Source organism: Delphinus delphis, chromosome 9 (genome assembly GCF_949987515.2).
Source record: "Delphinus delphis chromosome 9, mDelDel1.2, whole genome shotgun sequence".
NCBI lineage: Eukaryota > Metazoa > Chordata > Mammalia > Artiodactyla > Delphinidae > Delphinus > Delphinus delphis.
In genome coordinates, this window is record NC_082691.1 from 89784487 (window position 1) to 89811611 (window position 27125).

The window sequence follows — 27125 nt, forward strand, 5'->3', positions numbered from 1 at the left end:
TCCTGACATCTAATTCTTATTATTTTAAGGTACTGCAAACCGTAAGAGTTCCAAGCCAGAGGCAAGCTATTGGTATTGAGGTAAAGCTTTCCTTTTAGTTTAAATGCTATATTCATACATTCACATGATAAAAAGACTAAGAAAAAATATTCTTACCCTATTAGGGTTCTGTAATTTTCAACTTTAATGTATTTTCATTTGAGGGTTTTTTGTGTTGAAATGGAGATGAAACTTTTTATGAAAGAAATAAAAATACTTTTGGTTTCAGAGTTGGAAAGGCATGTTAGATGGCAGCCATCCAAACTGAAAGTTTGGTTTGAACTCAGTTTAATTAGGCTACTTGGGTCAACCCTAAAGTGAGAATTTACTTGTTCTAGTTTCTTTTCTTCTCTGTACGCTCCCTTCCTCTTTTTTAAAGAAACATTTAAGGTTTCCATTTTTAACTTTTGTGTCTTTATCTCTAAATAAAAAAGGATAATATCTGTGTGGGTCTTTGGGTGTGATATTATACCGATATTAATGAGTTAATGTCTGAAAAATGCTTTGCACTTTATAGCTGATGGTTTTATGTTACCAAATTTCCTTTATTTTTCTTTGGAAGGTGGAACTAAATGAGATAGAATCCCGATGTGAAGAATACCCATTAACTCGTGCGTTTTGCCAGCTAATTAGTACCCTGGTGGAGAGCTCCTTTCCTTCTAATTTGGGCGCTGGACTGCGGCCTCCCGGCTTTGACCCTTATTTGCAGTTCCTTAGAGATTCTGTGTTTCTCCGATTCCGTACAAGAGCTTACCGGAGAGCAGCTGAAAAGGTTATGTTCAGAGAAAAACTTTTGTCTCCTTACTCATTTATTGCTGCTTTTTCTTTTATTAGAGGTACAAGATGCTATAAGCTCATTTTAGCTTTTGAAAATTAGTAAAATTCATAGTCTTATACTGACATATCCATGGTCTGATTGGTTTATATGCATTAAAAAATAAATTAAGGCATTAAAACCAAAGCAGTGACTTTTTAGTGATCAGTAATTTAATTAATATGAAGTCATAGTCATTTAGATCCTTAATTGAACAAATTTTGACCAAAATTGAACCAAAAGTGTTACACCTTTGGCAGTTGGAAACACACTATTCTTTATTGGGATGATTTTGGTTAGGGATTGAAATAAGTTTAAACTTGCGCACTAATTTCTAATGATTAGTAGCACTTCTGGGTCGTGGAGTCTGGTTTAGTGGAAAGGCATATTGTGATTCATGAGGTATGTTTGCCGTGGATAGCGGCTGAGGGAGCACTGACATTTATGTACATATTTGCTCTGGTTGCAGTACACTCACAACTGAGCTAAATGTATATATCAGCTTATGTAATTCTAATATTACTGTGAGGCAGGTACTATTAATATTCCCATTTTACAGATGGAGGCTTAGCAAAGTTAAGGAACTTGGTTAAGGTTCAGGACCAGGATTTGAACCTAGGACTCTGATTCCAGATCCAAGCTCATAACCACTAAGCTATGTAAGAAACCCTTCCAGGTTCTGATGTAATTCACTTTAGTCTATAATACTGTTTATTGGTTCACAGACTACCCTTGGATATATCTTGTAGGGACATTTCTGCTTTATTTTTATAGTTTGCTGTTTTCGAACCTGTTGGGTTTATTTGTTGTATTACTGACTATAAAATAATATAGTTCATGCTAATTTTGGAAATTAGGAAAATATAGAAAAATATATGAAGAAATTATATCACCCATAATCCTGTTGCCGAGGGAAGGTTAACTATTATTCTTTTTCTTATGCATATCTACTTAAACTGAGATAATGAGCTGCATTAGCTTGTATCCCTTTTTGGCCACAAACATAGTATTATGAGGATTTTTTTCATGCTCTTAAAGATTCTTTGAAAACAGTCTTTTTAATGACTGCATAATCATTACTTGTATCTAGCATAGTTTATTTTTCATTGCCGTATCATTGGACATAGTTTGTTTCTAATATTTAGTCCCAAATAACAAGTTTATTTTTTGTCAGTTGCCTTAGAAGTTTTGCTTCTCATGTGGTAGAAATAAACACTGAGAGGGGCATACATTTTATTGAAGCCCTAGAATTACCTTATTAACATATGTTTCCTTATTGGATGAAAACTATAACAGCAGCCATGCCTCATTAATAGAAGTCATTTCCGATGGATAATGGATGCTGATAATTGCAATCTCTTCAACAAAATGTTCTGATACTTTTTGGCATTTCTTTTAAATATCTTATTTGCCTTTTCTTACAAAGGTCATTATGACCTAAGGGTTTAGAGCTTTAGTCAGCAACTTTGTTTCCATGTTTATTGTTTTTCACCCATGCATTTCTATATTTCTAGCACTGCTGCTCTTCCCAGCTACCATTTATTTCCCCACATATTACCCTAAGAAATTTTCCCTCAATTTTGTGAATTTATTTCACTAGGAAGTCTTCTTAAGGTTTAACTTACATCTTTGTATTTTAGAACACTAGCTTCTCAAAAACAGTGCTTTGGATTGAGATAAATAACTATAAACAGAGTGTTAGAGGCAGTGTGTATATTTATTAATCCTAAAATCCATTATTATGTGGTGATAAGTATTTTTCATTTAAACAAATTATTTTGAAAAATTTGGAAAATAGAGAAAAGTAAATAATTTTTTTAAAATAATTTAAAAATGATTATCCCAATTCTCAAAATCAGCCGTGATAAAACAATGTGCAGTGGAAATAATGACTAAAGTAATATTTAAAAAACCACCATGTACAGTTACCAAACTCAGCCTCATTAAAATTCTATGCAGTGGATTTTTTAAACAGTTTAATTTTATTGTCTGTACAGTTATATATATTTTCCCTTTGGCATAAATATTTTTCCTTGTTGTTACTTAGCTTTTAAAAACATTTTAAACAAAGAGGTGATAATGAGGTCATTTGGGGGAAGCCTACCAGTGATTCTTAACTTTTTTTTTTTTTTTTTTTTGATTCTTAACTTTGGCTAGAGCCATGAACACTGGTCTGGGAATTAGAAGTGCAGGGCTGGACCTCCAGCACATTTGCTTCCAAGCTTTATGGTCTTGGGGATATCATTCACTGCTCTGAGCTTCACTTGCTTCACCTGCAAAATAAGTGTTGATTAAATGAGATGATTTCTCCGATCCTGTCCAGCTGAGATTCTTAGAGAAACTGAAATATTTGACACTTTGGAGAGGTGTTCAAATCTGGTGTTGCTTAATTATAAATTGACTATGGCTAGGTACTGAGTGCTTTAGATTTATTAACAAAGCCCAAATATCTGCTATAGAAATGTTTCTTTTAGACTAATGCTTTTACAAATGTTTTACCTTGAAAAATTAACCAATCCATTGTTCTTTAGCAAAACAAAGCAAAATGAACCGGGATTTCTATATTGCTTAGCATAAATAAAGTAGAAAGGGGACTTCACTCATTTTCTAGAGAAAAGTAGGAGGAATGAAAAACTTAGCAAGGTTATCACCTTGAACTGTTACTGTTATTGAAATATTTATGTTTTTCTATAGTGGGAAGTCGCTGAGGTTGTTTTGGCGGTGTTTTATAAATTGCTCGGAGATTATGAACCTCAACTTGAAGATTTTGTAGACCAGTTTGTGGAACTACAAGGTAATTTAATTCTGTCACTTTCAAACAAGGTGTCAGCTATTTATAAACCTATTTATAATTTATAAATTATTATACATAAGCTATAAATTGTTTCTGGTTATAAGTTAACTTATAATTTTATGTTTTTTGGTGCATTGTTTAAGTCATTTTGATTGTTCTGAGCAAGATAAAATAAAGTAAAACTTCACTGAATGGAGGAGTAAGAACATTGCCTTACAGATTCTTTAGTGAGTTAACATATAACATGTGAACTAACTGCTTTGTGCAGATCAGCTCTTTTGGAAATTACCTCTGTATATAGTTGGTGTCACTGTCTCTAAATTGAAACTTGCCTTCATCTGTTTAGATACCATTTAATTTACAAATCTCACATATTTCATAGAAATCAAGGGTGTGACAAAAATACTAATTCACCATCTTTTGCACTATGTTATGTTCTATTTAGGAGAAGAAATTATAGCCTATAAGCCACCAGGATTTAGTCTGATGTATCATCTTCTGAATGAGTCACCAATGTTGGAGCTTGCTCTTAGTTTACTGGAGGAAGGCGTTAAGCAGCTTGATACCTATGCTCCTTTCCCTGGTATGTGCCTGAATGTCTTCATATATTGAAAACAGTTTTGCTGGTTTTGTCTTTTGTAAACTGAAGGTTTGAAGTAGATGACCTCTGAACTTCCTTTCCACTGTAAGATTTTCTCTTTGTATCTACAGTGTTGTTTTAGTGAGTCATACAATGAAAGTATATTAAAAGTGAAAGCAGACTAAAGTACAGAGACTCTCATTATAACTGTCTTATTGCAGGATCTTTGGTAGGTAATCATAATTATCTCTTATCACTTTAACATCTTTAACATGTCTAACTTTAAATTTTTTAATTTAATTAATTAAATTTTAATCTTTGTTTTGTTTTCTTCACAGTATTTGTAAAAGCCCTTGCTATTGGGTGTGGTACATAGTGTTCAATAAATTTCATTTACTATTACTAGTAGTTATTATCATTTACTGAGCGCTTACTATGCATTTGGCAATTATTTTTTTTTTTGCCGGACGCGGGCCTCTCACTGTTGTGGCCTCTCCCGTTGCGGAGCACAGGCTCCAGACGTGCAGGCTCAGCGGCCATGGCTCACGGGCCCAGCTGCTCCGCGGCATGTGGGATCTTCCCGGACCTTGGCACGAACCCGCGTCCCCTGCATCAGCAGGTGGGCTCTCAACCACTGCGCCACCAGGGAAGCCCTGCATTTGGCAATTTTAAAAGCACGTTACATGTATTAATACATTTAACCTGTACAAAAGCCCTATGTGGTAGATGATATTATTTCCATGTAATGAATAAGGAAATTGATGCATAAAGAGGTTTCACATCTTTCTTCAGGGTCAGGGCTGTGATTTGAACTTAGGCAGTTTGGCTCCAGAGCACATGTATTTTCAATTTGAATGGTGGGATTATAGGTGACTCTTGTTTATATTTTCTGCTTCTTTATTTTCCAGATTTTCCACAATGGTTATGTATTATTTTAAATCAGTTTCTTGGCCTCAACACCATTGGCACCTTTGGTAGAATAATTCTTTAATGTAGAGGCTGTCCTGTTGTCCTCTACCCACTAGATGCCTGCAGCACATCCCTTGTTGTGACAACCTAAAGTGTCTCCAGATATTGCTATATGTCCTCTGGGGCCAAGCTCACTCCCATCCGAGAACCATTGCTCTAAATAATCAGGGAAAGGATACAGGAAAAATTACTGAGAAGCCATTGCATTAAAGTAATCTGAGTCACAAAAGTTACCATGACTTGTCTGGGTGAGGAGTCTTGTAAAGTTACTGCTGAAGGTTTGAAAACTTGAGGTCTTTTTGAATCTGGAACTTGTCCTTTATCTTGTTTTCCTAAGAATTGATTATGAGTTTCTAAGATTCATGTAGAACTTTCTAATTTTGATTTTGCTCTATAGGGAAGAAACACCTGGAGAAAGCAGTGCAACATTGCCTTGCACTTCTCAATCTTACTCTGCAAAAGGAAAACCTCTTTATGGATCTTCTAAGAGAGAGTCAGCTGGCTCTAATAGTCTGTCCTTTAGAACAGCTATTGCAGGGAATCAATCCCAGAACTAAGAAGGCTGATAATGTGGTGAACATTGCCAGGTAAGTTGCATTTGTAGGTAGAGAAATGATGAAATGAATGAGATGGCATTCTAGCTTTGATTTCCAAATCTGGTCAGATCCCTAATGCATCGCTTAAAATTTTTTTTTGTCTCATTTTATTATTATCTTCTTTTGCTTCTCTGATTTTAATTACTCTGAACCTTATAATCTTTCTCTTCTTTTTAACTTACTCTTTTTTTTTAAGTACATTTAAAAAAAATTATTTTATTTATTTGGTTCACTGGGTCTTAGTTGCAGCAGGCATGCTTCTTAGTTGCAGCTCATGGGCTCCTTAGTTGTGGCATGTGAAGTCTTAGTTGCAGCATGCATGTGGGATCTAGTTCCTTGACCAGGGATCGAACCCAGAGCCCCTGCATTGGGAGCACTGAGTCTTAACCACTGCGTCACCAGGGAAGTCCCTTTCTCACTTACTCTATGTCCTAAAAATTTCTAAGTACAAAATGACATAATCTTAATATTGTTTGTCTCCTCTTGGGAAATTGGATGTTTGGAGGATAGGACTGGGGAGCAAACTTTTCATTGTATAATCTGAACTTCTGGTGGTTTGCTGGCAGTGCTTGGTGTTCCATGACTTGTGGAAGCATCTCCCAATCTCTGCCTTCACCTTTACGTGGCATTCTCCCTGTGTGTGTGTCTGTGTCCACATTTCCCGTTTTTATAAGGTTATCAGTCATTGGATTAGGATTCTCCTTGATGACCTCATCTTAGCTTGGTTAATTATATCTTCAAAGACTCTATTTCCAGATAAGGTCATTCTGGGTTTGACTATCAACATATGAATTTTGGGAAAACATGATTCAACCTGTAACAGGTTACATCTAGTTAGAAGGGAAAACCTTTGTCTAATTTACCCAGAAGTGCTGTATGAGTAGGGGAAGCCCTGATCCTAAATGTTCTGTATCGAGAATAGTAAGAAGCAAAAATTTCATCACATAGTTCCTCAAATGTTCTCTTGTTTTAAAGATACCTATATCATGGCAATACTAATCCAGAATTGGCTTTTGAAAGTGCCAAGATCCTCTGCTGTATCTCTTGCAATTCCAATATTCAGATAAAATTGGTTGGAGATTTCACACATGACCAGGTAACTGATTTTGTTGTTGTTATTTTTTGGTGTTTCCTGAGTACATCTTATTCTTGTATGTGGAAAAATTCTGAGAGTAAATATATCTGTATATGATGGATGAAAGCCTACCCATGTGCTGGGCTGTGATTTGTGTTTGACGATAATACCATTCCCAGTGATACTATATACACTATAGTATGTGATTATACTCTGTATTATGGTATATGACTGTATGGCCTAATGAGACTCTTGCTACTCCAGGCACATTAAAGTGATTATTAGGTTTGTAAGTGCAACTTCTGTTTGTTTTTTGCATCCTTTGTTTCACCCTTCCTCAGTGGTGAGTGAGCCTCTGCTATTCTGATTTCACTGTTGTGAGTTGTCTACTTCCATGGCTTTTTGGTGACCCACATTTGTGTCACTTCATTTGATACACTGGAGAACGTTTTTAGATGTTTTCCTCTTTTAGTCCAATTTATAATAGTTCTCTTTCTATTCACTGAATAGCTATAATTGGGGAATCTGCTGTTTTTCTTTCTCTTTATAGACATTTGGCCTTTTGTATTTTATGCTGGTAATCACTGCTTTTGCTAGTTGAAGAATATTATTGTCTTTCCGTGTTTTGAAACAGGGACTCTTCTGGCATTCTGGGTGGGACAGATCTTCATTTTATGTGTAACTGTCCCTCAAATTGCAGGACTCTTAGCATCCCTGGTTCCCTGCCACTGTCTGTCAGTAGTAATCTCTAGTTGTGATGACTCAGAATGCCCCCACATATTTCTAAGTGCCTTCTGGAGTGGCAGTACTGCCCAAGTTGAGAACCATTATTTATAGTAAAATATAGATGTCTAATCTGCTTTTTGGATGAAGTTCATGAAACCACATAATTAATTAGGGGATGTTGAATGAAGATTTTCAGTTTGCTGGCATTCATTTGAGTATGAATTGTTATTACCAATTTTAGCATCCTGCTAGAGTTCTTGTTTTTTATTTGTTTTTTTTTTTTAAGTGTATCTGTTTATTTTTATTTTTTTTTGGCTGCATTGGGTCTTAGTTGTGTCGCACGGGCTCTTCGTTTCGGCACGCGGGCTTCTCTCTAGTTGTGGCGTGCAGGTTTTCTCTCTCTAGTTGTGGTGCACGGGCTCCAGAGCGTGTGAGCTGTGTAGTCTGTGGCATGCAGGCTCTCTAGTTGAGGCGCGTGGGCTTAGTTTCCCTGCGGCATGTGGGATCTTAGTTCCCTGACCAGGGAACAAACCCGTGTCCCCTGCATTGGAAGACGGATTTTTTACCACTGAACCACCAGGGAAGTCCCCATAGCATCCTGCTAGAGTTCTTAAAGGAGGTAAAGTAGTATCTAGTCTCTCAGCCCAGAAATATAAAACTGGTGTATGTGTACATTTCTAAAGAGAGAAGGTGAGAATTTTATTTTATATTTTAGTTAAGATCTGATAGCGTTGAGTATATAATGAAGAAGTTATGAAATAGCAATTTAATGTTATTTTTTTAAAAAACTAGTTTGATTCTTTGGGAAAGAAAATTAGTGAAGCAAGTTTTAAAACCAATAAACTTTAAAAGTTTTTGTTTCTTTATTTCTATAGCAAGCTAAATGGCACTCAGTTAAGGAACTCAGTTTTATATTAATTAAAAATGTAACTAAAACCTAAATACTTTCCTTGGAGCAGATTTGCCTTTCTTCTTTATAGAAAAATGTTTATAAATATATATCATATTTATCATAGTTTCTCTAATATTTAGTCACTTTAAAATCTTTATATGACTTCAGAGTGTAAGTCAGAAGCTGATGGCTGGATTTGTGGAGTGTTTGGATAGTGAAGATACAGAAGAATTTGTACGTCTAGAAGAGGGTATGTCTTAGATTAACATGTATATTTTTTATTTTATGTAAATGCTTACTGTAAAGAAAACTGTTGGATGTCTAGTGGTGATGTAAGAGAAATTTGAGAATTTGCTAGCATAAAAGTATATAAGGCTTTTGGGAAACCTCTTAAATCTGAACTTAATGTAATGGCTAATCAAGTAAACTAAAACTAAAGAAAACATGGAGGTTTGGGATACAAGTTTTATATTTTTCCATTTGTTATATGTTAACTTTTCATTGTTTTGTGATTTCCACATTAAGGATCAGAACTTGAAAAGAAATTAGCTGGAATCCGTCATGAAACAAGAATCCACATCTTGAATCTTCTCATCACCTCTCTGGAACGCAATCCACCAAATCTTGCTCTCTACCTATTGGGCTTTGAATTGAAGAAACCTGTCAGTACCACAAACCTACAAGACCCAGGTATAGCCATAAGACACATAGGCATTTATTTCTTTTCATATTTATGTTGCTAAATGGTCATTTATTGAATTCCAGGCTCATGGGATAATTCATTGAAAGAAATAAATAATGTATGAAAGGTAATGTGATGGGCCAATCTTTAGGACTTAAATCAAGTGTGGACAAACTAAGCCTTGAAAAGTTAGTATTTAATACATTTTCTGTATCAATATTTGAAAGGATGTTTATGGTAGGGTATATGTATATGGAATTTAAGTTTTATAACGATATTAAGGTTTTTAATGCAGAAATTTGAAAAGAGAAGCTGAATTTCCTTTTGGTTTTATGCAGGAGTGTTAGGTTGCCCTCGGACCTGCCTTCATGCCATCTTAAACATCTTGGAGAAGGGAACTGAAGGGAGAACAGGCCCGGTGGCAGTGAGAGAATCTCCTCAACTCGCTGAGCTGTGTTACCAGGTATACAGAGGGCTGCACTTTGTAGCACCTAGGAGAAGAAGCTTAATTAGATGCTTGATTCCATCGCAGATATGAAAGAATAACAGTATGACTGAATTGAAATGAGTTTCATTTAGCGGTTTGACCAGTCTTTCATTTATGGATAAAAATCCTGTAGATCTACATGATCCTATATGTTGATCACTTGAAAAATAAGGGAAGTTGGATGCATTTAGACCAGATAATGTGGGAACTTTTCAAGGATGCTGTGTTTCAAGTTGTTTCTTTTTGGTGATGAGAGTAGTAGATTTGAGTCAGAAGACCTCTGGTTCCTATCTCTGCCCCTTAACTAGCTACGTCACCTTGGGCATACCATGAAACTTCTCTGAGTTTTTAAATCTGTGAAATGGGCTGTTGTGAGACTTACATGAGAATGCAAGAATGTAAGTGAAAGTACTTTTTAAGAACCATGTAAATTATGCTGCCCTATAGCTATATGTAAGGTGGTAGACAGTGAAATTAATGTAAGTTTAAACTGTAATGAGAACTGTTGTCTTACTTGTGTTTTATTCTTTTGTTTATTTCTTGTTTTATTCATTTTATAAGTATTTTAAGAACTAGGCTTTATAAGATACGACTAATTTCTCAATTTAAGTGACACCCTGATTCTCATTTTCATGATAAGAAATGCGTCATTAACTTCTAGTAACATGGAGATTTTTCTTTGTTATTTTCCTGTTTTTCTTTTTGTAATTCTTTACTGTTTTCCTCTATCCTCTAGCTATCCAAACAGCCCTTCACCTCTGAGTACTACAGCTAGGTCTTCCTGTGAATCCCTTAATTTGGGAACAAACTTGATGTATATTTTAGCACAGTGTTACAGATTTTGACATATTTAGGTAGAAGCAATTGATAAGGTTAATCATCTGGGCTAAAGGAGTTAGGCAGGTGAAGTAAGTGAATGAAACCAGATTTAAGACAACTAGATGGGGAGGGGAGGGAGAGGAGAATCTGGCAGACTGGAGAGCACATGCCCTGCTACTCAGCCCCTGCTCATTTTTACCCTGTTGGGATGCAGGCCCTGGTTTGCCAGATCCTCTGCTTATCGAAACACTGTACTGGCCAAACAAAACATGTCTAAACCAGCAGTCTGCCAGTTTATTACACGTGCTCTATGACTTTGCTACTCAAAATGTGGACCAGCATCATCAGCATCACCTCTTGGAAGCTTGTTAGCGCAGAATCTCAGGCCCCACTCCAGACCTGCTGAGTCAGAATCTGCATTTTAACAAGAAGCACTGCTCCATTTTTAATGAAAGAGGCTTCCTTTACCTCTAGGTTTATTTATTTGTTTGTTTGTTTGCTTGTTTATTTATTTATTTAGGCTGTGTTGGGTCTTCGTTGCTGTGCGCAGGCTTTCTCTAGTTGCGGCGAGCAGGAGCTACTCTTTCTTGCGGTGCACAGGCTTCTCATTGCGGTGGCTTCTCTTGTTGCGGAGCACAGGCTCTAGGCGCGCGGGCTTCAGTAGCTGTGGCTCGTGGGCTCTAGAGCGCAGGATCAGCAGTTGTGGCGCACAGGCTTAGTTGCTTTGCGGCATGTGGGATCTTCTGGACCAAGGGACGAACCTGTGTCCCCAGCTTTGGCAGGCAGATTCTTAACTGTGGCGCCACCAGGGAAGTTCCAACCTCTAGGTTTATACTTCACTATGCTTCAGGAAAAAATTAAACCTCTAAGAAGAGCTTGTTAGTTTAAAAATAAATTTGATCAAAATAAATAAATTTGATCATATGGAAGGGAAATAATTTGGGCCTTATTGATACTTTCATCATCCAGCAGTATGAGGTCTTCTGGTTGAAGAGTTGACACTGAATCTTGTGCCTTTGCTCTCTTCACTTTAACGATGGAAATTTTTCCTACCCGGTCTTGGGAACTAGGAAATGTATCACACAAACCCTTGCAAAGTGGCTCTTCATGCTTTTGGAACTCACTGTTGTGTCCTTCTCCCTCTAATAGTATTACCTCTCCCATATCTGAGCATATTTGAGCATCTGTTCTTGAATCTTCTTAACTTACCATCTAATATGAATAACTTGGTTTTGTTTTGAGAAGTTCAGTATTTATAGAGTGTCAAAAACAATATCAAAGCTGTTTGAAAGACAAGCATACATCTGCAAGTACTTAAGCTTTACCTTGTGTTCCCTTCTTATCTTTTCCTTGGGTATACATGTTATTTATTTAGGTATGTTCAGTAGACATACAGTTTTGTGTCCCCCCCACCCCCCCCCGTAAACTTTCTATGCTGTTACAGTATAAATTACATTAGGTTGTTTCTAGTCTTTTTACTTTGCTTTACTCAACATCTTTAGTTACCTTTTGTTATTTTATATTTTTCTTAAGACTGTATTTCTAGACACAAATTGAATTTACAGTCCGTTGTCGTTACTAGTTGTATAGTCACAGCGAACACTGAATTGGTGAATACTGAACCATTGCTCTTTGGGAATACATAGAGTTAGATGCCTGCAAGGGATTCTCTGATCCCAAAGTTTTTATCAACTGATTAATACATAACTTTGGTTTTTAGAAGTTACTTCTGAGTAATTTGCTACTAGTAATAGTTAAAATACTAAAACTGTTAATTAACTACATGTATATATATTGGAGTTGGCCAAAAATGTTGTTTGGGTTTTTCATAACATCTTACAGAAAAACCCAAACAAACTTTTTGGCCAACTCAATATTAATACATTTAGGGTGATTTCAAGATTAGTCCCATAATACTGTTGTCAGCATTCTCCAATTGTATTCCGGTATATTTTGAGTTAGTGTGCCAAGAACTGGTTGTAACTCTGAGCTTTTATTTTATTTGTACATGTGTTATCCATTTTGCTTTAGTTGCTAATGGGTCTTAGTTTCCACTTAGTAGATTTAAGTTTGCCTTTTTTCTTAAAATGTATAATATAAAAAAGCTGATTTGGCAGTTTTCTTATTTTACTGTAATTCTTTAGGTGATATATCAGTTATGTGCATGCTCTGATACATCTGGTCCTACTATGAGATACTTGAGAACCAGCCAGGACTTCTTATTTTCTCAGTTGCAACATTTACCATTTTCTAACAAAGGTAGGACATTATTTTCCCTTATTATTAAAACAAATCTGTAAAGTATGTGTTGAGTGATTTTTAATTTCATAACAGTTGGGGGTAGCGGTTTTAGAATTTGTGGAATTCTGTTCTCATTTTATTACTTTGCTTCTGTGTTCCTTTGGGTTGCTTTTGTAATTTGTTCTTGAGAAACCTGATGTTTTAACTGCCAGCATAAAATTATTTTAAAATAGCCTGTTAAGGATGGAATTTGATCCTTTTACTAACAAATAAAAATTTTAAATTGTGTTGAAGGGATAAGAAAATATATAAGAAGATTCTGGAAATTTAGATATTTTGAGTGAAATTGTTTCATAAAAATCTGTTTTACTTTTGTTTCTTGTGTATATATTGAAACGAATTCAGGTCTTGAAATGAAAAATAGAAAACTAATTACGATGGAAACTATAACTTTAGATTATTGGCCTGATCAACACAGTTACCCCAGGCTACCTATGTTTTATAGGATTCTATTTTATATAATTTTCTTTTTGATCAAGTTATAAGTTTTCTGAGTTCATATTATATCCAGACAGTAGTGGTTTTATTGAGTTTTTTTAAAGTTTATTTTGTATTATCTTTATGTTTTAGGAAATCTAGGCTCACAAATTTCATAATAAATTTCCATTACTAGTAGTTATCAGCTTCTATTTACTTTTTAGAGTATGGTGTGAGAGACTGTTGGGAATTACCTAGTGGTAGAAAATTTTCACTTCATTTTCATAATAAGTGTATTTTATTTTTAGCCCTAAGATTTTGTTTATAAGGTTTTTAAGAAACCCTTTTTAATACCTAATTAGAAAAAAACAGTTAATATCTTGCCTGTTATGCTTTCTACTTTTTAAAAATTGATCTAGCTTTGCTTGTAATCATTATTACTAGCAGTAGTAGTAGTGTTTGGTGAATTTTATATTTATAAAACTGTCATAATTTAGGACTTCAAAGCCAGGCATATTGAAATAATATTGGATTCAAAAACTTATATTGTATAAGGGATTCCCAGTCCTAATTATATATTAGACCAAATGTCCTTCATAATCTCAAGACATCATAAAATTATGCAATTTAGATTTATTTTAGTTTTTAAAAATGTATTTGTTTCTGAAATAAGAATCAAATTTTATGATAGTGTTTTTTTTAACAAGTTAAATATTTGCGAATTACTTGAGTTTTCTTTTTTATTTTCATGATTCAAGGATTTATTAAGTCATACATGCAAAACATACTGCTAATTGCATTAGCAAAAGATCAATGTAAAAACACTCCACCATTCTGCAACTGTCAGCTTAAACGATTTTGTTCTAGTGGTTGAAAGGTCCAAGCTCATATTCTTGCCAGTGGGTAAGTTGTGCAGAACTTCGTTAGCACGAGCACAGGGTTTACATAGCCTCACAGACCCCAAGGAACATCGTTCGGGCAAAGACAGGAAGTGTGTGTGCACTCAGTGAGGCAAGCGGTGGGAGATCAGTGTTATTAGTCCAGGTGCAGTGTCGGTGATCTGGCAAGGTTTACAGTTTAAGAATATCTAAAGTATTTTAAAAACTGTAAAGCTGCAGTGCATGATTTTTATACCTAGTTACTAGAAGACCAAGGAAAGCACTTACTGGCTTTGAATAAAGTAACATGAAAACAGGAATGCACTTTTACTAATCTACAAAAAATTTTTTCTAATTCATATTCAGAAAGATTTTATAATACAAGGAGGCATATTGCTCGTTAATAAGGGGTTCTAGGGGCTTCCCTGGTGGCGTGGTGGTTAAGAGTCCACCTGCCAATACAGGGGACACGGGTTCAAGCCCTGGTCTGGGAAGATCCCACATGCCACAGAACAACTAAGCCTGTGCGCCATGACTACTGAGCCTGCACTCTAGAGCCCACAAGCCACAACTGCTGGGCCCGCGTGCCTAGAGCCCGTGCTCCACAATGGGAGAAGCCCACGCACCGCAACAAAGAGTAGTTCCCGCTCGCTGCAACTATAGAAAGACTGCGAGCAGCAATGAAGACCCAATGCAGCCAAAAATAAATAAATAAAATAAATAAATTTGTAAAAAAAAAAAGGGGGGGGTTCTATAAGAAAAGCACTTATACTAAGTTTGCAACTATGAGAATGACCAGATCAAAGATGCATTAAATGCCCAATTTCAGGAGGGATAGGCAGGTTTAAAGAAAAGGAAAAGCTTAAGAAAACACTTACTGATAATACTGACCTTTCTTCATCATCTACTGCATTTGACAGAAATTAACCTTTTAAAACTTTTACCTGTGACACTTTTCATAGTTTAATTATTACGTATACAATGTAGTGGAAATTTCCATATTTTGTTAAAATACTGTCTTCATCTGATCACAAGTGTTCCACCCAGTGCACCCACGGCCAGAGCAGAATGCTTCATTGGAGGGAGCACGGCAGTAAGAGCTCTGTTCAAAATCTCACAAAAGCTAATACACTAATTTGTTAAAAAAAAATCTCACTATGAAATCAAAAAGATTGATCCAAAGAGCTGAGCTGTTACATTCATTCATTATGATGTAAAGTACATGTTAGGTAGTGAACACGGGCTGGTAAATCAGGATGCATTAAATGACAGCGTTTCAGGAAGGAGGCCGTACTGCTCTTCACGTCTGAAACTCATTAGCGAGCGTCTGCATCTCCTGCCTCAGAAGCTACAGTCTCTTCCAAACAAAAGTCTTTAAACAGTTTAGTGGTTAGTGTTCTTAGCCCAGCAGTGCAACTTAGTTCACAAGGTATTTTGGCAACTCTTAATCTGAGCAAGAACAGGGGCTTTGAAAAATAAGGCTTTAAGGAAGCTTGTCATTTTAGGGCTAAACTTTAATAGAATGTGAAAGTACTTTAAACAAACAAAACCTGGAAATTACTGATTGGTTCAGAATGGTTTTATGGAAAAACTAATCTGTAACAAAAACTTGGCATTGAGTGCAAAGTCTCCACTGTTTGAGCAAAGCGTACAAAGTGTCCTGGGAAGACGGGACAGGCAGGAGGGGCCCAGACATTCACAACAGCGGGCATTTTCTCTTTCTCTGCTTGACGGGAGGTGGGCGGAGAACTGCCCAAATAGCTTCATCAAAAACTGTCTTGAGGCCTCGCTGCGTGAGCGCCGAGCGGCATTTGATGCCACCGATCTCCTTGGCCATGGCCAGGGCCTATGGGTAGGTGATGGGTGTCAGCTTCTTCTCCTTCAGTTTCTCAATCGTGTCTTTCTCATCCCTCAGATCCAAGTTTCGTCCCCACCAGGATGATAGGAGTGTTGGGACAGTGGTGTCACACTTCAGGGTACCACTTTGCATGAACATTTTCAGGACTCACAAGAGAAAAGCAAATTAAGAATCCGTTTGCGGATAGGATAGGGGATGTAATAGGTCATAGTCATCTTGTCCACCTGTATCCCACAAGCCCAGATTCACCAGTTTTCCATCCGCCATAACATTGGCAGAATAGTTGTCAAAGACAGTGGGGTATACTCTCCAGGAAAGGCATTGGTCGTGTAACTGATGAGGAGGCAAGCTTTACCTGCTACGCCGTCTCCCGCCACCACACACTTGATGGCCTGCATCTGGTATGGTAGACTCAGAATCCTCTACGTCTGTGTGAAATTATTCTGTTGACAGAAACTTGATTCTCTTTTGTTCTTCAGTTGCTTTTGCTCAACTTTCATACACATATACTAGTTTATTTTTTCTCCCTTGGCATCTGTTTATTTTCTTTTTTAATCTTCTAGAGCGATAAATTATTATGGTGCCAATTTTCATAAAATATTGACTATGTTACATGGGAAAATATCTGGTGAGTTATGGATTTTAGGTCTGTTCTGATCTTGTGTTATTATACTGGGAAACTAAACATTCATATTTCAATTCCAGAATATGAAATATCTATGCTGAACCAAATGTCATGGCTGATGAAGACTGCCTCGATAGAACTAAGGGTGACTTCTCTGAATCGCCAACGGTCACACACCCAGAGGCTCCTTCACCTCCTACTGGATGACATGCCAGTGAAACCATACTCAGGTGAACATGTGTTGGCATTTGTATTGTTATGCTGCTGACTGGTCTGTGTGAATGCAAGCACAAATCTGAATCTTATGGTTAGTATGTGATTGTAGGCCAAACAAGTTCTTTCTGCCTTTAGAATTCTTTTCCTTAAAACACAAAATCACCCATAATTGCAATTTTATTGTTGTTTGGAGCATTCACATTTTGCTGTATTCATAGACACAGATACACAGTGGAGTTTGTCACACTGAGCCAGCATGACCCAAGATATTCTAATACGTATTTTACATGCAAATTAAGCATAAGCTTTTCTAATCATCTCACTGGCATGGTTGGGTCCTGCCTCTCTTGGAGTTCTGATTATGCTCTGTACAATTGTGAAGTGGATCCCATAGAGACGGAAAGAATTAGATGAATGTTGTTGATAAGTCCTCATCATCTTTGCATTTTAATTATCCGTTTGCAAGGGGCTCTTTGACCTAGAAACAGTGACTTAGAAATAAAATACCTTGTGTTTGTTATTTCCAAATAAATTTTATGAGTGTGTTGTTCTTTTTCTGATTTTTATTACTGATGCTCCAACAGATGGGGAAGGAGGAATAGAAGATGAAAATAGGTCTGTCTCTGGGTTCCTGCACTTTGATACTACTACAAAAGGTAAAGCCCTTTGAATTTGTAATAAATTTGTAGATACGTATATATTAAATTGCATAAAATCTCAAGAGGTAATTAATGCCTGTATCTGCAAATTCTGAACTGATGTAGAAAAGCTATATAAGGGATTGTTTCTCATCAAAAAAAATTTTTTTTATAACTAAGATGATAGTATGGGAAAACAATATTTTTGCGAATGAATGTATTAGAAATAAAATCCAATTTAGATTTCAACACAGTCTTCAATTTCCAGACTGATGTCCTTTCTGAACATAGTGCTGCCTTAGAGGGTGAGCTGAGTACGGTGGTTAGCTCTTCTCTTCAGTGTCCCAAGTGAAATAGAACTACTTTTTATTATTTCTAGTACGTCGAAAAATTCTCAGTATTCTCGACTCCATTGACTTCAGTCAGGAGATCCCCGAGCCTTTGCAATTGGATTTCTTTGATCGGGCCCAGATTGAACAAGTTATTGCTAACTGTGAACACAAGAATTTACGGGGACAGACAGTCTGCAATGTCAAGGTGAGCGTTGCTTTAGAGCATGTGCAGTATCAAGTGGTTCAGACTTTGAGTCGTTAAGGAAAAAATAACTTTTTATTTTCTAATAGAGATATTGGTTTATTGGACTGGTTTTCACTTTTCAAACAGTCAGGAAAGAAAACTGAATAGGCCACACTAATTTTGCCTCTATAAAAGGTTCCCTATCACCTACCTCTTAGTATTCATGCTACCCAGCTATCACAATGGAGTGGTTTTACCCATTTAACTCTCTACCAGGTAAATGGTAATCACCTCACTAGTAGAAAGAAGCTATCCCGTGCAGTTCCACTAACTTTCCTGCCATAGACGCTCTTTGGTATCACTCTCTGGCATGTGAGGGATATACTGTTTTTGACAGAAACTTGGACAGTGCCACTATTAGATTATATATAAAGGTATCTGAAACTTTTCCGTCCAGGGCAGTTTAGAGTAATTGCTAGGTTATTGTTCTACCAGTGTCTGAAATGGTCTTATTTTTCTCTCATTTCTCAATTATATAGCTTCTTCATAGAGTTCTTGTAGCCGAAGTAAATGCCCTTCAGGGTATGGCAGCCATAGGACAGAGACCTCTACTAATGGAGGTAAGCCCTGTTGAATATATGTTAGTTTTACCCTTTTAACTGCTTAACTACTTAAATTGCCAGTTAGAAGACAAAACAGTGAATTGACTTCTAGTTCATTATTAGTAAACTACTTAGAAGTTAAATTTTAATTGTATCTTTCACTTTTGACTTTGTGACTGTTAAAAGCTGAACTGAAGTTAGTGTCTGGATGCCAGAAGAAATAACATCTTTTCTGCTAAGTTAGTTGAGGATTTTGTAACCTTTTCATATTGTGTAATAGAGTTCACTTGCTCCCTATCAGCGAGGAAGGAGTCATTTGTCACCACAAATGGGGAGATACGGGTCAGAGAGCAGGTGGGAAGAACCACATTCATGGAAACACAGTTGGTGAGGTCAAAGCAAGAGGCAAAGAAATAAAAGACACATCAAGGAAACATGCCATTGAACTTGGGTTTTAGGGAACTCTAGTGTTCCAGAGTAAGTATAACTAGACAGTTGCAAGAAAAAAGAAGATGGGGTTAAAAACTCATTTCCACGCATATCACCTCTGCCCTCTGCCTTACACATGCGCACGTGCGTGCACACACACACACAGCCTTATTTATTATTTTTCATAGCTCTGGCTACCAGTATAATGTGAAAAGTTATCTGCTGACTTGCAAGCATGTGGAAGGTTTCCAGAGTATTCTATAAATGTTTTCGGATTAGCTGACAGTGTTAAAAATAGGAACCTGTTGGTTAAAAGACGTTATTTGCCTGTGTGTTAACCTTGCAATTCAATTTCTGCGGCTTTAGGAAATCAGCACTATACTTCAGTACGTGGTAGGAAGAAACAAATTGTTGCAGTGTCTTCATGCAAAACGGCATGCTCTGGAGTCATGGAGGCAGCTGGTAGAAATTATACTGACAGCTTGCCCTCAGGACCTCATTCAGGCAGAGGATCGACAGCTGATTATTCGTGATATTTTACAAGATGTGCATGATAAGGTGACATGCTTCATAAGTTACTTTATACTGCCAAACGAATATTTATATCATTTAAACATATAGTTTGCCACTCCTTTTTTCCCATTTGGAGTAAACAGAGTTGTGCAATGCCAGTGTTAAGACTTTTCTTGAGAAAGGTATTAACTCTGTACAGTAATGGTTCTCAACCAGAGTGTGTAACAGAATTTTCTAGGAAGCTTTTTAAAAATCTACATGACACATCTTACCCTAGACCTACTGAATGGGAGACTCTAGTGGTGAGGGCATTATGTTAATTTCCATGAAAAACCTCTAGGGAATTCTGATAGGGCTCCCTTCTTGTTAAGAACATGTTACCCTGCATTCTATTTAAATTTCTTTTTGTGTATTAGCTTCTACTGTCTTTGAACAATACAATTCCATTCTTATATTCTTATGGTAATTGAAAAGCTAAATGTATAAGACATGTTAATGACTGTAGCTGAAAGCAGGGTACTCACTCTGATTTGTCTTTCTGCTTTAAGATACTGGATGATGAAGCAGCACAGGAGTTAATGCCAGTGGTAGCAGGTGCTGTGTTCACCCTGACCGCTCACCTAAGCCAAGCCGTTCGCACAGAACAGAAGCAACCAGTAGTCTTGGGACCCGGAGAGGCTCATTATGCTTTTGTGCTTGATAACTCTTTCACCTCACCTCCGCCTGCAGAGAATGCAGTGGTGGGGTTCGCTTCTATTGGAGATTCTTCACTTCATATCATATTGAAGAAACTGTTAGACTTCATTTTGAAGACAGGTTTTTTCATCTAAATTTTCTATAACTTACAACTTCTGTATTTGTTTTAACTTAATTTGAAAAAAGGTTTTTACGCTACCATATTTTCCTAGGTGGCGGATTCCAGCGAGTGAGGACACACCTGTATGGCTCTCTGCTTTATTACTTACAGATTGCCCAGAGACCGGATGAACCAGACACCTTAGAAGCAGGTAGAATTAGATTTCTGTCTTTTCTGTGTTTAGAGATTGGTTACTTTAAATTTTAAAAAAAAAATCACCTTTTCATCTTTTGGCTCAGCGAAGCTATAATAAATGAGTCTTTATGGAATCAAAGTGCTTGCTCTAAAGTCAAGGAAGAATGTTTAGTTTTCTAAAATTGTGACAATAGTGCAAAAGTAATGTAAGTACAGACCCTCAAATACTACTTTAGCTTATATATTTTTGTAACTCCCACTCACCTCTGGTCCCACTGAACAATACATACAGTACATATCTTTTAAAATAGCTTTGTTTTTCCGTAGTATAGAAGTACCATTTGTTTAACCATTTGCCTTATTCATAAGTGTTTAAATTGTTTCTAATTTTTTACTATCACAAAAAAGCTGCATCAAATATTCTTTTATATGCCTATATATTTCTCAAGAAGGATACTTCATGGTGGAATTTCCATGTGAAAGAGGGTGCACATTTTTATTTTAATAGATTCTACCAAATGGCCTTCTACCAGCTTAAATTCTCATCAGTAGTATACATATGTCTTTTTGTACTAATGTGAAGTTTTTCTTGGATAAATTCCAAGGAGTAGAATTTCTTGGTCAAAGATGTGTGTATTTAAAACAATGATAAATCAACTTTGTAAACTATAGTTATCTTTTTTTGGCTGCACCGCTCAGCTTTTGGGATCTTAGTTCCCCAACCAGGGACTGAACCCAGGCCCTTGGCAGGGACAGCACGGAGTCCTAACTACTGGACCGCCAAAGAATTCCCATATAGTTAGCATTTTTAAATAAGAGTTAATAATATGGATTCTTTCATTGCCAAATGTGAAAAATGTTTTTAACTATTCAGGAGACCAGCGTATAATACTCTTTGCCAGAGTTACTCTGCTATTTAAGAACTTGTCATAAGTACCTTCTCATAATGGGCTCCTTGTGCTTTCTGAGAACCTTAATGAGTATTGTTATTTTGTTTTTTTTATAAATTTATTTATCTGTTTTTGGCTGCGTTGGGTCTTTGTTGCTGCGCGTGGGCTTTCTCTAGTTGTGGCAAGCAGGGGGCTATTCTTTTTCGCGGTGCGTGGGCTTCTCATTGCGGTGGCTTCTCTTGTTGCGGAGCACGGGCTCTAGGCACGCGGGCTTCAGTAGTTGTGGCACGCGGGCTCTAGAGCACAGGCTCAGTAGTTGTGGTGCACAGGTTTAGTTGTTCCATGGCATGTGGTATCTTCCCGGACCAGGGCTCGAACCCGTGTCCCCTGCATTGGCAGGCAGATTCTTAACCACTGCGCCACCAGGGAAGTCCTGAACACAGATTCTTAAAAACCACTCTGTGTGTAAGACTTAGATTATCTCATATTATTCATTACTGGCTATATATTTTTGTATAATATCTCTCTTAGAATGTAATAATAGCCAAATGATGTATTTATAGGAATTTCCTACCAGCATAAATAATACACAAAAATATTTTTAAGGTCGTTAAAAATAATAGTTCAGGGCTTCCCTGGTGGCGCAGTGGTTGAGAGTCCGCCTGCGGATGCAGGGGACACAGGTTTGTGCCCCGGTCTGGGAAGATCCCACATGCCGCGGAGCAGCTGGGCCCGTGAACCATGGCCGCTGAGCCTGCGCGTCCGGAGCCTGTGCTCCGCAACGAAAACAACAACAACAACAACAACAAAAAATAATAGTTCAGAGAAACTTTTTAAAGAAATAGGAGCTTTTTTTAAGAGAGATAATCCGCCAATACACCTCCCCCATTTTCCTCTTGACTAAAAAAAGTTTTTAACGTTGTATTTAGTTGAATTGGCAAAAATCACCACTTAACCACTAGGTGGAGCTCTACAACGTGCTTTATAAGAAGTCATTATCAAGATGTGGTAAAAGCAGTGTGACCATAAAAGAAGATTCTCCTTTTTTAAAAAAAAAATCTGTTATCTTTTTATTATTATTATTATTTATTTTTATTTTTCTTATTTTGGTTGTTCCGGGTCTTAGTTGTGGCTCGCCAGCTCCTTAGTTGTGGCATGCATGTGGGATCTGGTTCCCTGACCAGAGATCGAACCCGGGCCCCCTGCACCAGGAGCGTGGAGTCTTAACCACTGTGCCACCAGGGAAGTCCCTCTCCTTTGTTTTTAATTTTCAAATGATCTATTTTTAGAGCAATTTTATCCCTTAAGTACCTTTTTTTTCTTAGTCATAATTACTGCTTATTTTGACTTGTTTTAGATAGATAGCAAAGTACTTTATTCCCTAGATACTAGTGTTTTTAATTTTCAAATTAGAAATACTATATTTAATAAATATTCATTGAGCACATACTTCTGTGCTAGTGTACCTATTTTCTGTTGTTTTAAAACAAAAACTGAATTTTTAATGTTTATATACTTATTTTTTCATACCACTTTTTCTTTATTTTTACATAAACATATGTACTGAATACTGGGCAGCCATTTTCCCTGTTTGGTATAAAAGGAATCTGACTTAGAGAGGCTAAGTGACTTGCTTCTTTTTGACAGATCTGAGAATTAGAATTCAGTATCAGCAATGTATTTGTAGCTCGTATCACAAATGACTAATTTCTAATAAATAAAGAGCATCTACAAATCAATAACCCAACAGAAAAATGGGCAAAGGATATGAGCAGTTTAGGGAAAAGGAAATTCAGACGTCTCTTAAGCATATAGTTAATTTTCTGAAAACCCATATGGGTGGATCCTATCACTTTGAGCTGGCAATGCAGTAGATCTGGGGAGGAACCAAAGCATATATTGGGTTGGCCCAAAAGTTCATTTGGGTTTTTCTGTAAGATGATATGAAAAAACCCAAATGAACCTTTTGGCCAACGCAATATTTTTTTTGATAAAATTATTTGGAGGATCTTATATGTTTCCTTAATTAAGAACAGTGTAGTTCAAATCTGACATTGTTTTTGCATATGTAATTCCTGGGGCTTAGTTGACAGCCATTGACATCACAAATATCTCTCTTTGTATTTTTTTCACCTTTTTATTCTCTCTCTTTTCTACCAGTGACCACTAGAAAGAAAAAGTGGATAATTTGACCAGAGCCTAAATGTTTAATATGAACCCCAATTATTATGTTCTTAATTTCTCTATTGTTCTGTTCCTTAAGCTCTAGTATTATAAAAATATTTCACATTTAAAAACAGATTGATAATGACAAAGATATATACTTTTCAGCATATTTTTAATCAGATTAATGTTTTCAATAAAAGTTTATAAAGCCAACCTATAAAGTTATGCTAACACCTCAGTGTAGAGGATATAGTGCATCCTCCTTAATTTTATTTCTGTGACATTAGCCCTGTTTGAATGTTTTGTTGTAATTTCAGTAAAATGTATTATATTGCTTTTAAAACAGATTCATTTTTAACTTTCTATTTTCTAGGAGCTTATCATTCACCTTTAATTTATAGTTGATTGATATAGCTGTATGGAAGATGTCAGTTAGAATTTTTAATTTAAAAATTTTTTAAATTGTAATTTTAAGTACTTTTATTATAAGTTTTTCTCATATGTTCTATTTTCTTCTAAACTGGCTTTTCTTTTTAAGTTTGACAAGTTAATGGTACTCAGTAGTATCTTTTATTTATAAATAAGAATTAGGAATTATAATAAGAATGAAGAATTTTCTGCTCTGCTCATAATTCTTCTGGGCTATTGCGACTTTTGATCAAGAATATTCCTGTTGTTCTTTGTTTATGAAACCATAATATCCAATCATCTTTTTAAAAGAGATTAGAAAAGATAATCTCTTGCCATTATTAAATTTTTTAGGATCCTATCATGAGATTTTCAGTTTTTATGGTCTAGGTGTTAGTATGATCTAGAATTATAGTACAAGTACACCTCTGATTTTAGTCATAAAGTAGTGGGACTAAAAGGATTTCATAGAGCATCTTGCCTGTTGTTAACTCCGTTCTTGTGAATCTGACTCCAATAAGTGACTTAAAAATACAGTACCAGGGGCTTCCCAGGTGGCACAGTGGTTGAGAGTCCGCCTGCCGATGCAGGGGACATGGGTTCGTGCCCCGGTCCGGGAAGATACCACATGCCGCGGAGTGGCTGGGCCCGTGAGCCGTGGCTGCTGAGCCTGTGCGTCCGGAGCCTGCGCGTCCGGAGCCTGTGCTCCGCAACGGGAGAGGCCACAACAGTGAGAGGCCCGCATACCGCAAAAAAAAAAAAAAAAAAAAATACAGTATCAGCTACAGGAATTCCTTGGCAGTCCAGTGGTTAGGACGCCGCACTTTCACTGCTGAGGGCGTGGGTTCCATCCCTGGTCGGGGAACTAAGATCCTGCATGCTGCGTAGTGTGGCCAAAAAATAAAAATAAAAAAAAAATTAAAATACCAGCTGAGGCTATATATATGTGTGTAGTGGGTGCAGGCTTTATGCTTGATGTGAATTTAGATGTACATTTCTCACCACTCCTTTTATTTTTTTTACAACCTGAGTCAGGTCCTAGAACCTTAGAACCTGACTAAAAATTCATAATCAGATATTTTAAAAATATCTTTTAGGGCTTCGCTGGTGGCACAGTGGTTGAGAGTCCGCCTGCCAATGCAGGGGACACGGGTTTGTGCCCCGGTCCGGGAAGATCTCACATGCCACGGAGCGGCTAGGCCCATGAGCCATGGCCGCTGAGCCTGCGCGTCCAGAGCCTGTGCTCCGCAACGGGAGAGGTCACAACAGTGAGAGGCCCGCATACTGAAAAAAAAAAAAAAAAATCTTTTAGCTTTTATTTTTTTATTTAAAAATAAATATTGATTATAGGAAATTTAGAACACACTAATAAACAAAAGGAAAAGTCACACATTTTACCTTCTAAGATAACTATCACGACATTTTGGTTATAGCCAGCCATCTTTTTTTATTGATTTAAATCTTCCCTTTTCTCTCTATTTAGTATTTTCTCAGCTTTTCCTGCCTCATTAAGTAACATTTTTAATACCTGTATAGATTTTGCCACTTATGGATATACCATAATTTATTTAGCCTACCCATTTTGGACATTTAGATTATTTCCCCTTTTTACAATACAAACAAAAATCAGTAATCATTTGGTGGTTGATTATTTTTAGTTGTTCCAGGAAGCAGGAAACATTAATTGGGTTCTTGCTTTCATAAAATCTTTTATCCTAGTAAAAATGGCAATATATGTGTTTATAAAACAATAAGCCTTAAACTGGATGATATAGACCAGATGCCAGCAAGCTTTTTCTGTACAGGGCCAGATAATAACTAATTCAGACTTTGCAAGCCATATGTTCTCTGTTGCAACTACTCAACTCTGCCATTATTGTGCAAAAGAAGCCAGAGACGTATGCTATGTTGCATTAAAATTTTATTTGCAAAAACAAGTGGGAGATCACATTTTTCCCACGAGCCTTAGTTTGCCAACCCCAAGTATAAATTACAAGTTTTATAAGAGTTAAGAAGAGAAAGGAAATTAAGAGTTTTGCTGGACTCTTCTGGTGGGGTTGCATTTACATAAGAATGTTTGAACTAAGGAATTCATGGCTAAAAAATGTTAAACCTATAAAGTAGTGGCTTTCAGACTTTTGTCCAAAGCCTTTATTCAGATAATTTTGTGGCAATCCTATGCGTAAAACAGAAGAGGAGATGCCATAGCTCCTCAGGCTGGGTTCCTGAAAACCCACCCACCATGGTACCCCACCCTGAGAGCATCTGGTGGCATCCCTGGAGCAAAGTTTCTAAACTTGCCTTTAAGCTGTCAATCAATCAGTAATTAATATTTGAGCTTCTACTATGTGCTAGACACTGTGCTAAATTCTGGAGAAACAGTGGCAGACAAGACAGAATCCCATTGTTAATAAGCTTACATTCGATGTGAGGAGACAGAGATACAAGCATGGAAACTAAAAACTAACATAATTTGAGTAAATCTGATAAATAAGTACTGTGGAGAAGATAAAATAGTACTGTGATATATTGTGTGTGGGGTGGGAGGAGGAGGGAAGCTGGATGTAGTTGAGGAAGTGATATTTGATAGAGGCTGAAATGATGAAGAGGAGGCAGTCATGCTAAGATCTGGGGAAGAATATAAAGAACAGCTAGTGCAAAGATCCTGAGACTGAAGGAAGTGCTGAATTTGAGAGCTAGTGTGGCGGCAGCATTGGGGTGGAGGTGGAGAGTGGAGGGAGGTGAAATAGAAGTAGATGGGACCAGGTGACCAAAGGAAGTGACACGGTTGAGAAAATAATCTCATACCCTGCTTTGACACTATTGGAAATTAACTATGACTAAAATAAAATCAGAGTAGTGGTAAAGATATTTTAGGGAAAAAATAAACAAACAAACAAAGTTAAAAAAAAAAACTCTGAAGGTTTGACTGCTGCAAACTTTATAGTGGAATATAGGCCACCTTGTGTGTACTTTTTTTTTGTGGTACGCGGGCCTCTCACTGTTGTGGCCTCTCCCGTTGCGGAGCACAGGCTCTGGACGCACAGGCTCAGCGGCCATGGCTCACGGGCCTAGCCACTCCGCGGCATGTGGGAACTTCCCGGACCGGGGCACGAACCCGTGTCCCCTGGATCGGCAGGCGGACTTTCAACCACTGCGCCACCAGGGAAGCTCTTGTGTGTTATTTTTATTTTTCATGGTTAA

At 36.9% G+C, this 27125-nt stretch overlaps 1 protein-coding gene and 1 pseudogene across 2 annotated transcripts in view; one reads left to right on the forward strand and one right to left on the reverse strand.

Moving 5' to 3' along the window:
• NUP205 (nucleoporin 205) overlaps window positions 1-27125 on the forward strand; it is an 81432-nt gene that overhangs the window by 27819 nt on the left and 26488 nt on the right. The window contains exons 14-30 of one of the 2 annotated variants that reach the window (XM_060020959.1): window positions 30-80; window positions 602-811; window positions 3548-3647; window positions 4093-4230; window positions 5594-5783; window positions 6768-6888; window positions 8654-8735; window positions 9011-9175; window positions 9506-9630; window positions 12618-12732; window positions 16633-16782; window positions 17353-17424; window positions 17786-17943; window positions 18462-18542; window positions 19320-19511; window positions 20015-20282; window positions 20375-20473. In XM_060020959.1, coding sequence (XP_059876942.1) covers window positions 30-80; window positions 602-811; window positions 3548-3647; window positions 4093-4230; window positions 5594-5783; window positions 6768-6888; window positions 8654-8735; window positions 9011-9175; window positions 9506-9630; window positions 12618-12732; window positions 16633-16782; window positions 17353-17424; window positions 17786-17943; window positions 18462-18542; window positions 19320-19511; window positions 20015-20282; window positions 20375-20473 — 2317 coding nt within the window. The remainder of the gene's footprint in view (window positions 1-29; window positions 81-601; window positions 812-3547; window positions 3648-4092; window positions 4231-5593; window positions 5784-6767; window positions 6889-8653; window positions 8736-9010; window positions 9176-9505; window positions 9631-12617; window positions 12733-16632; window positions 16783-17352; window positions 17425-17785; window positions 17944-18461; window positions 18543-19319; window positions 19512-20014; window positions 20283-20374; window positions 20474-27125) is intronic. The other variant, XM_060020960.1, reaches the window with a different exon arrangement.
• On the reverse strand, window positions 15766-16453 carry LOC132430775 (ras-related C3 botulinum toxin substrate 1 pseudogene; annotated as a pseudogene).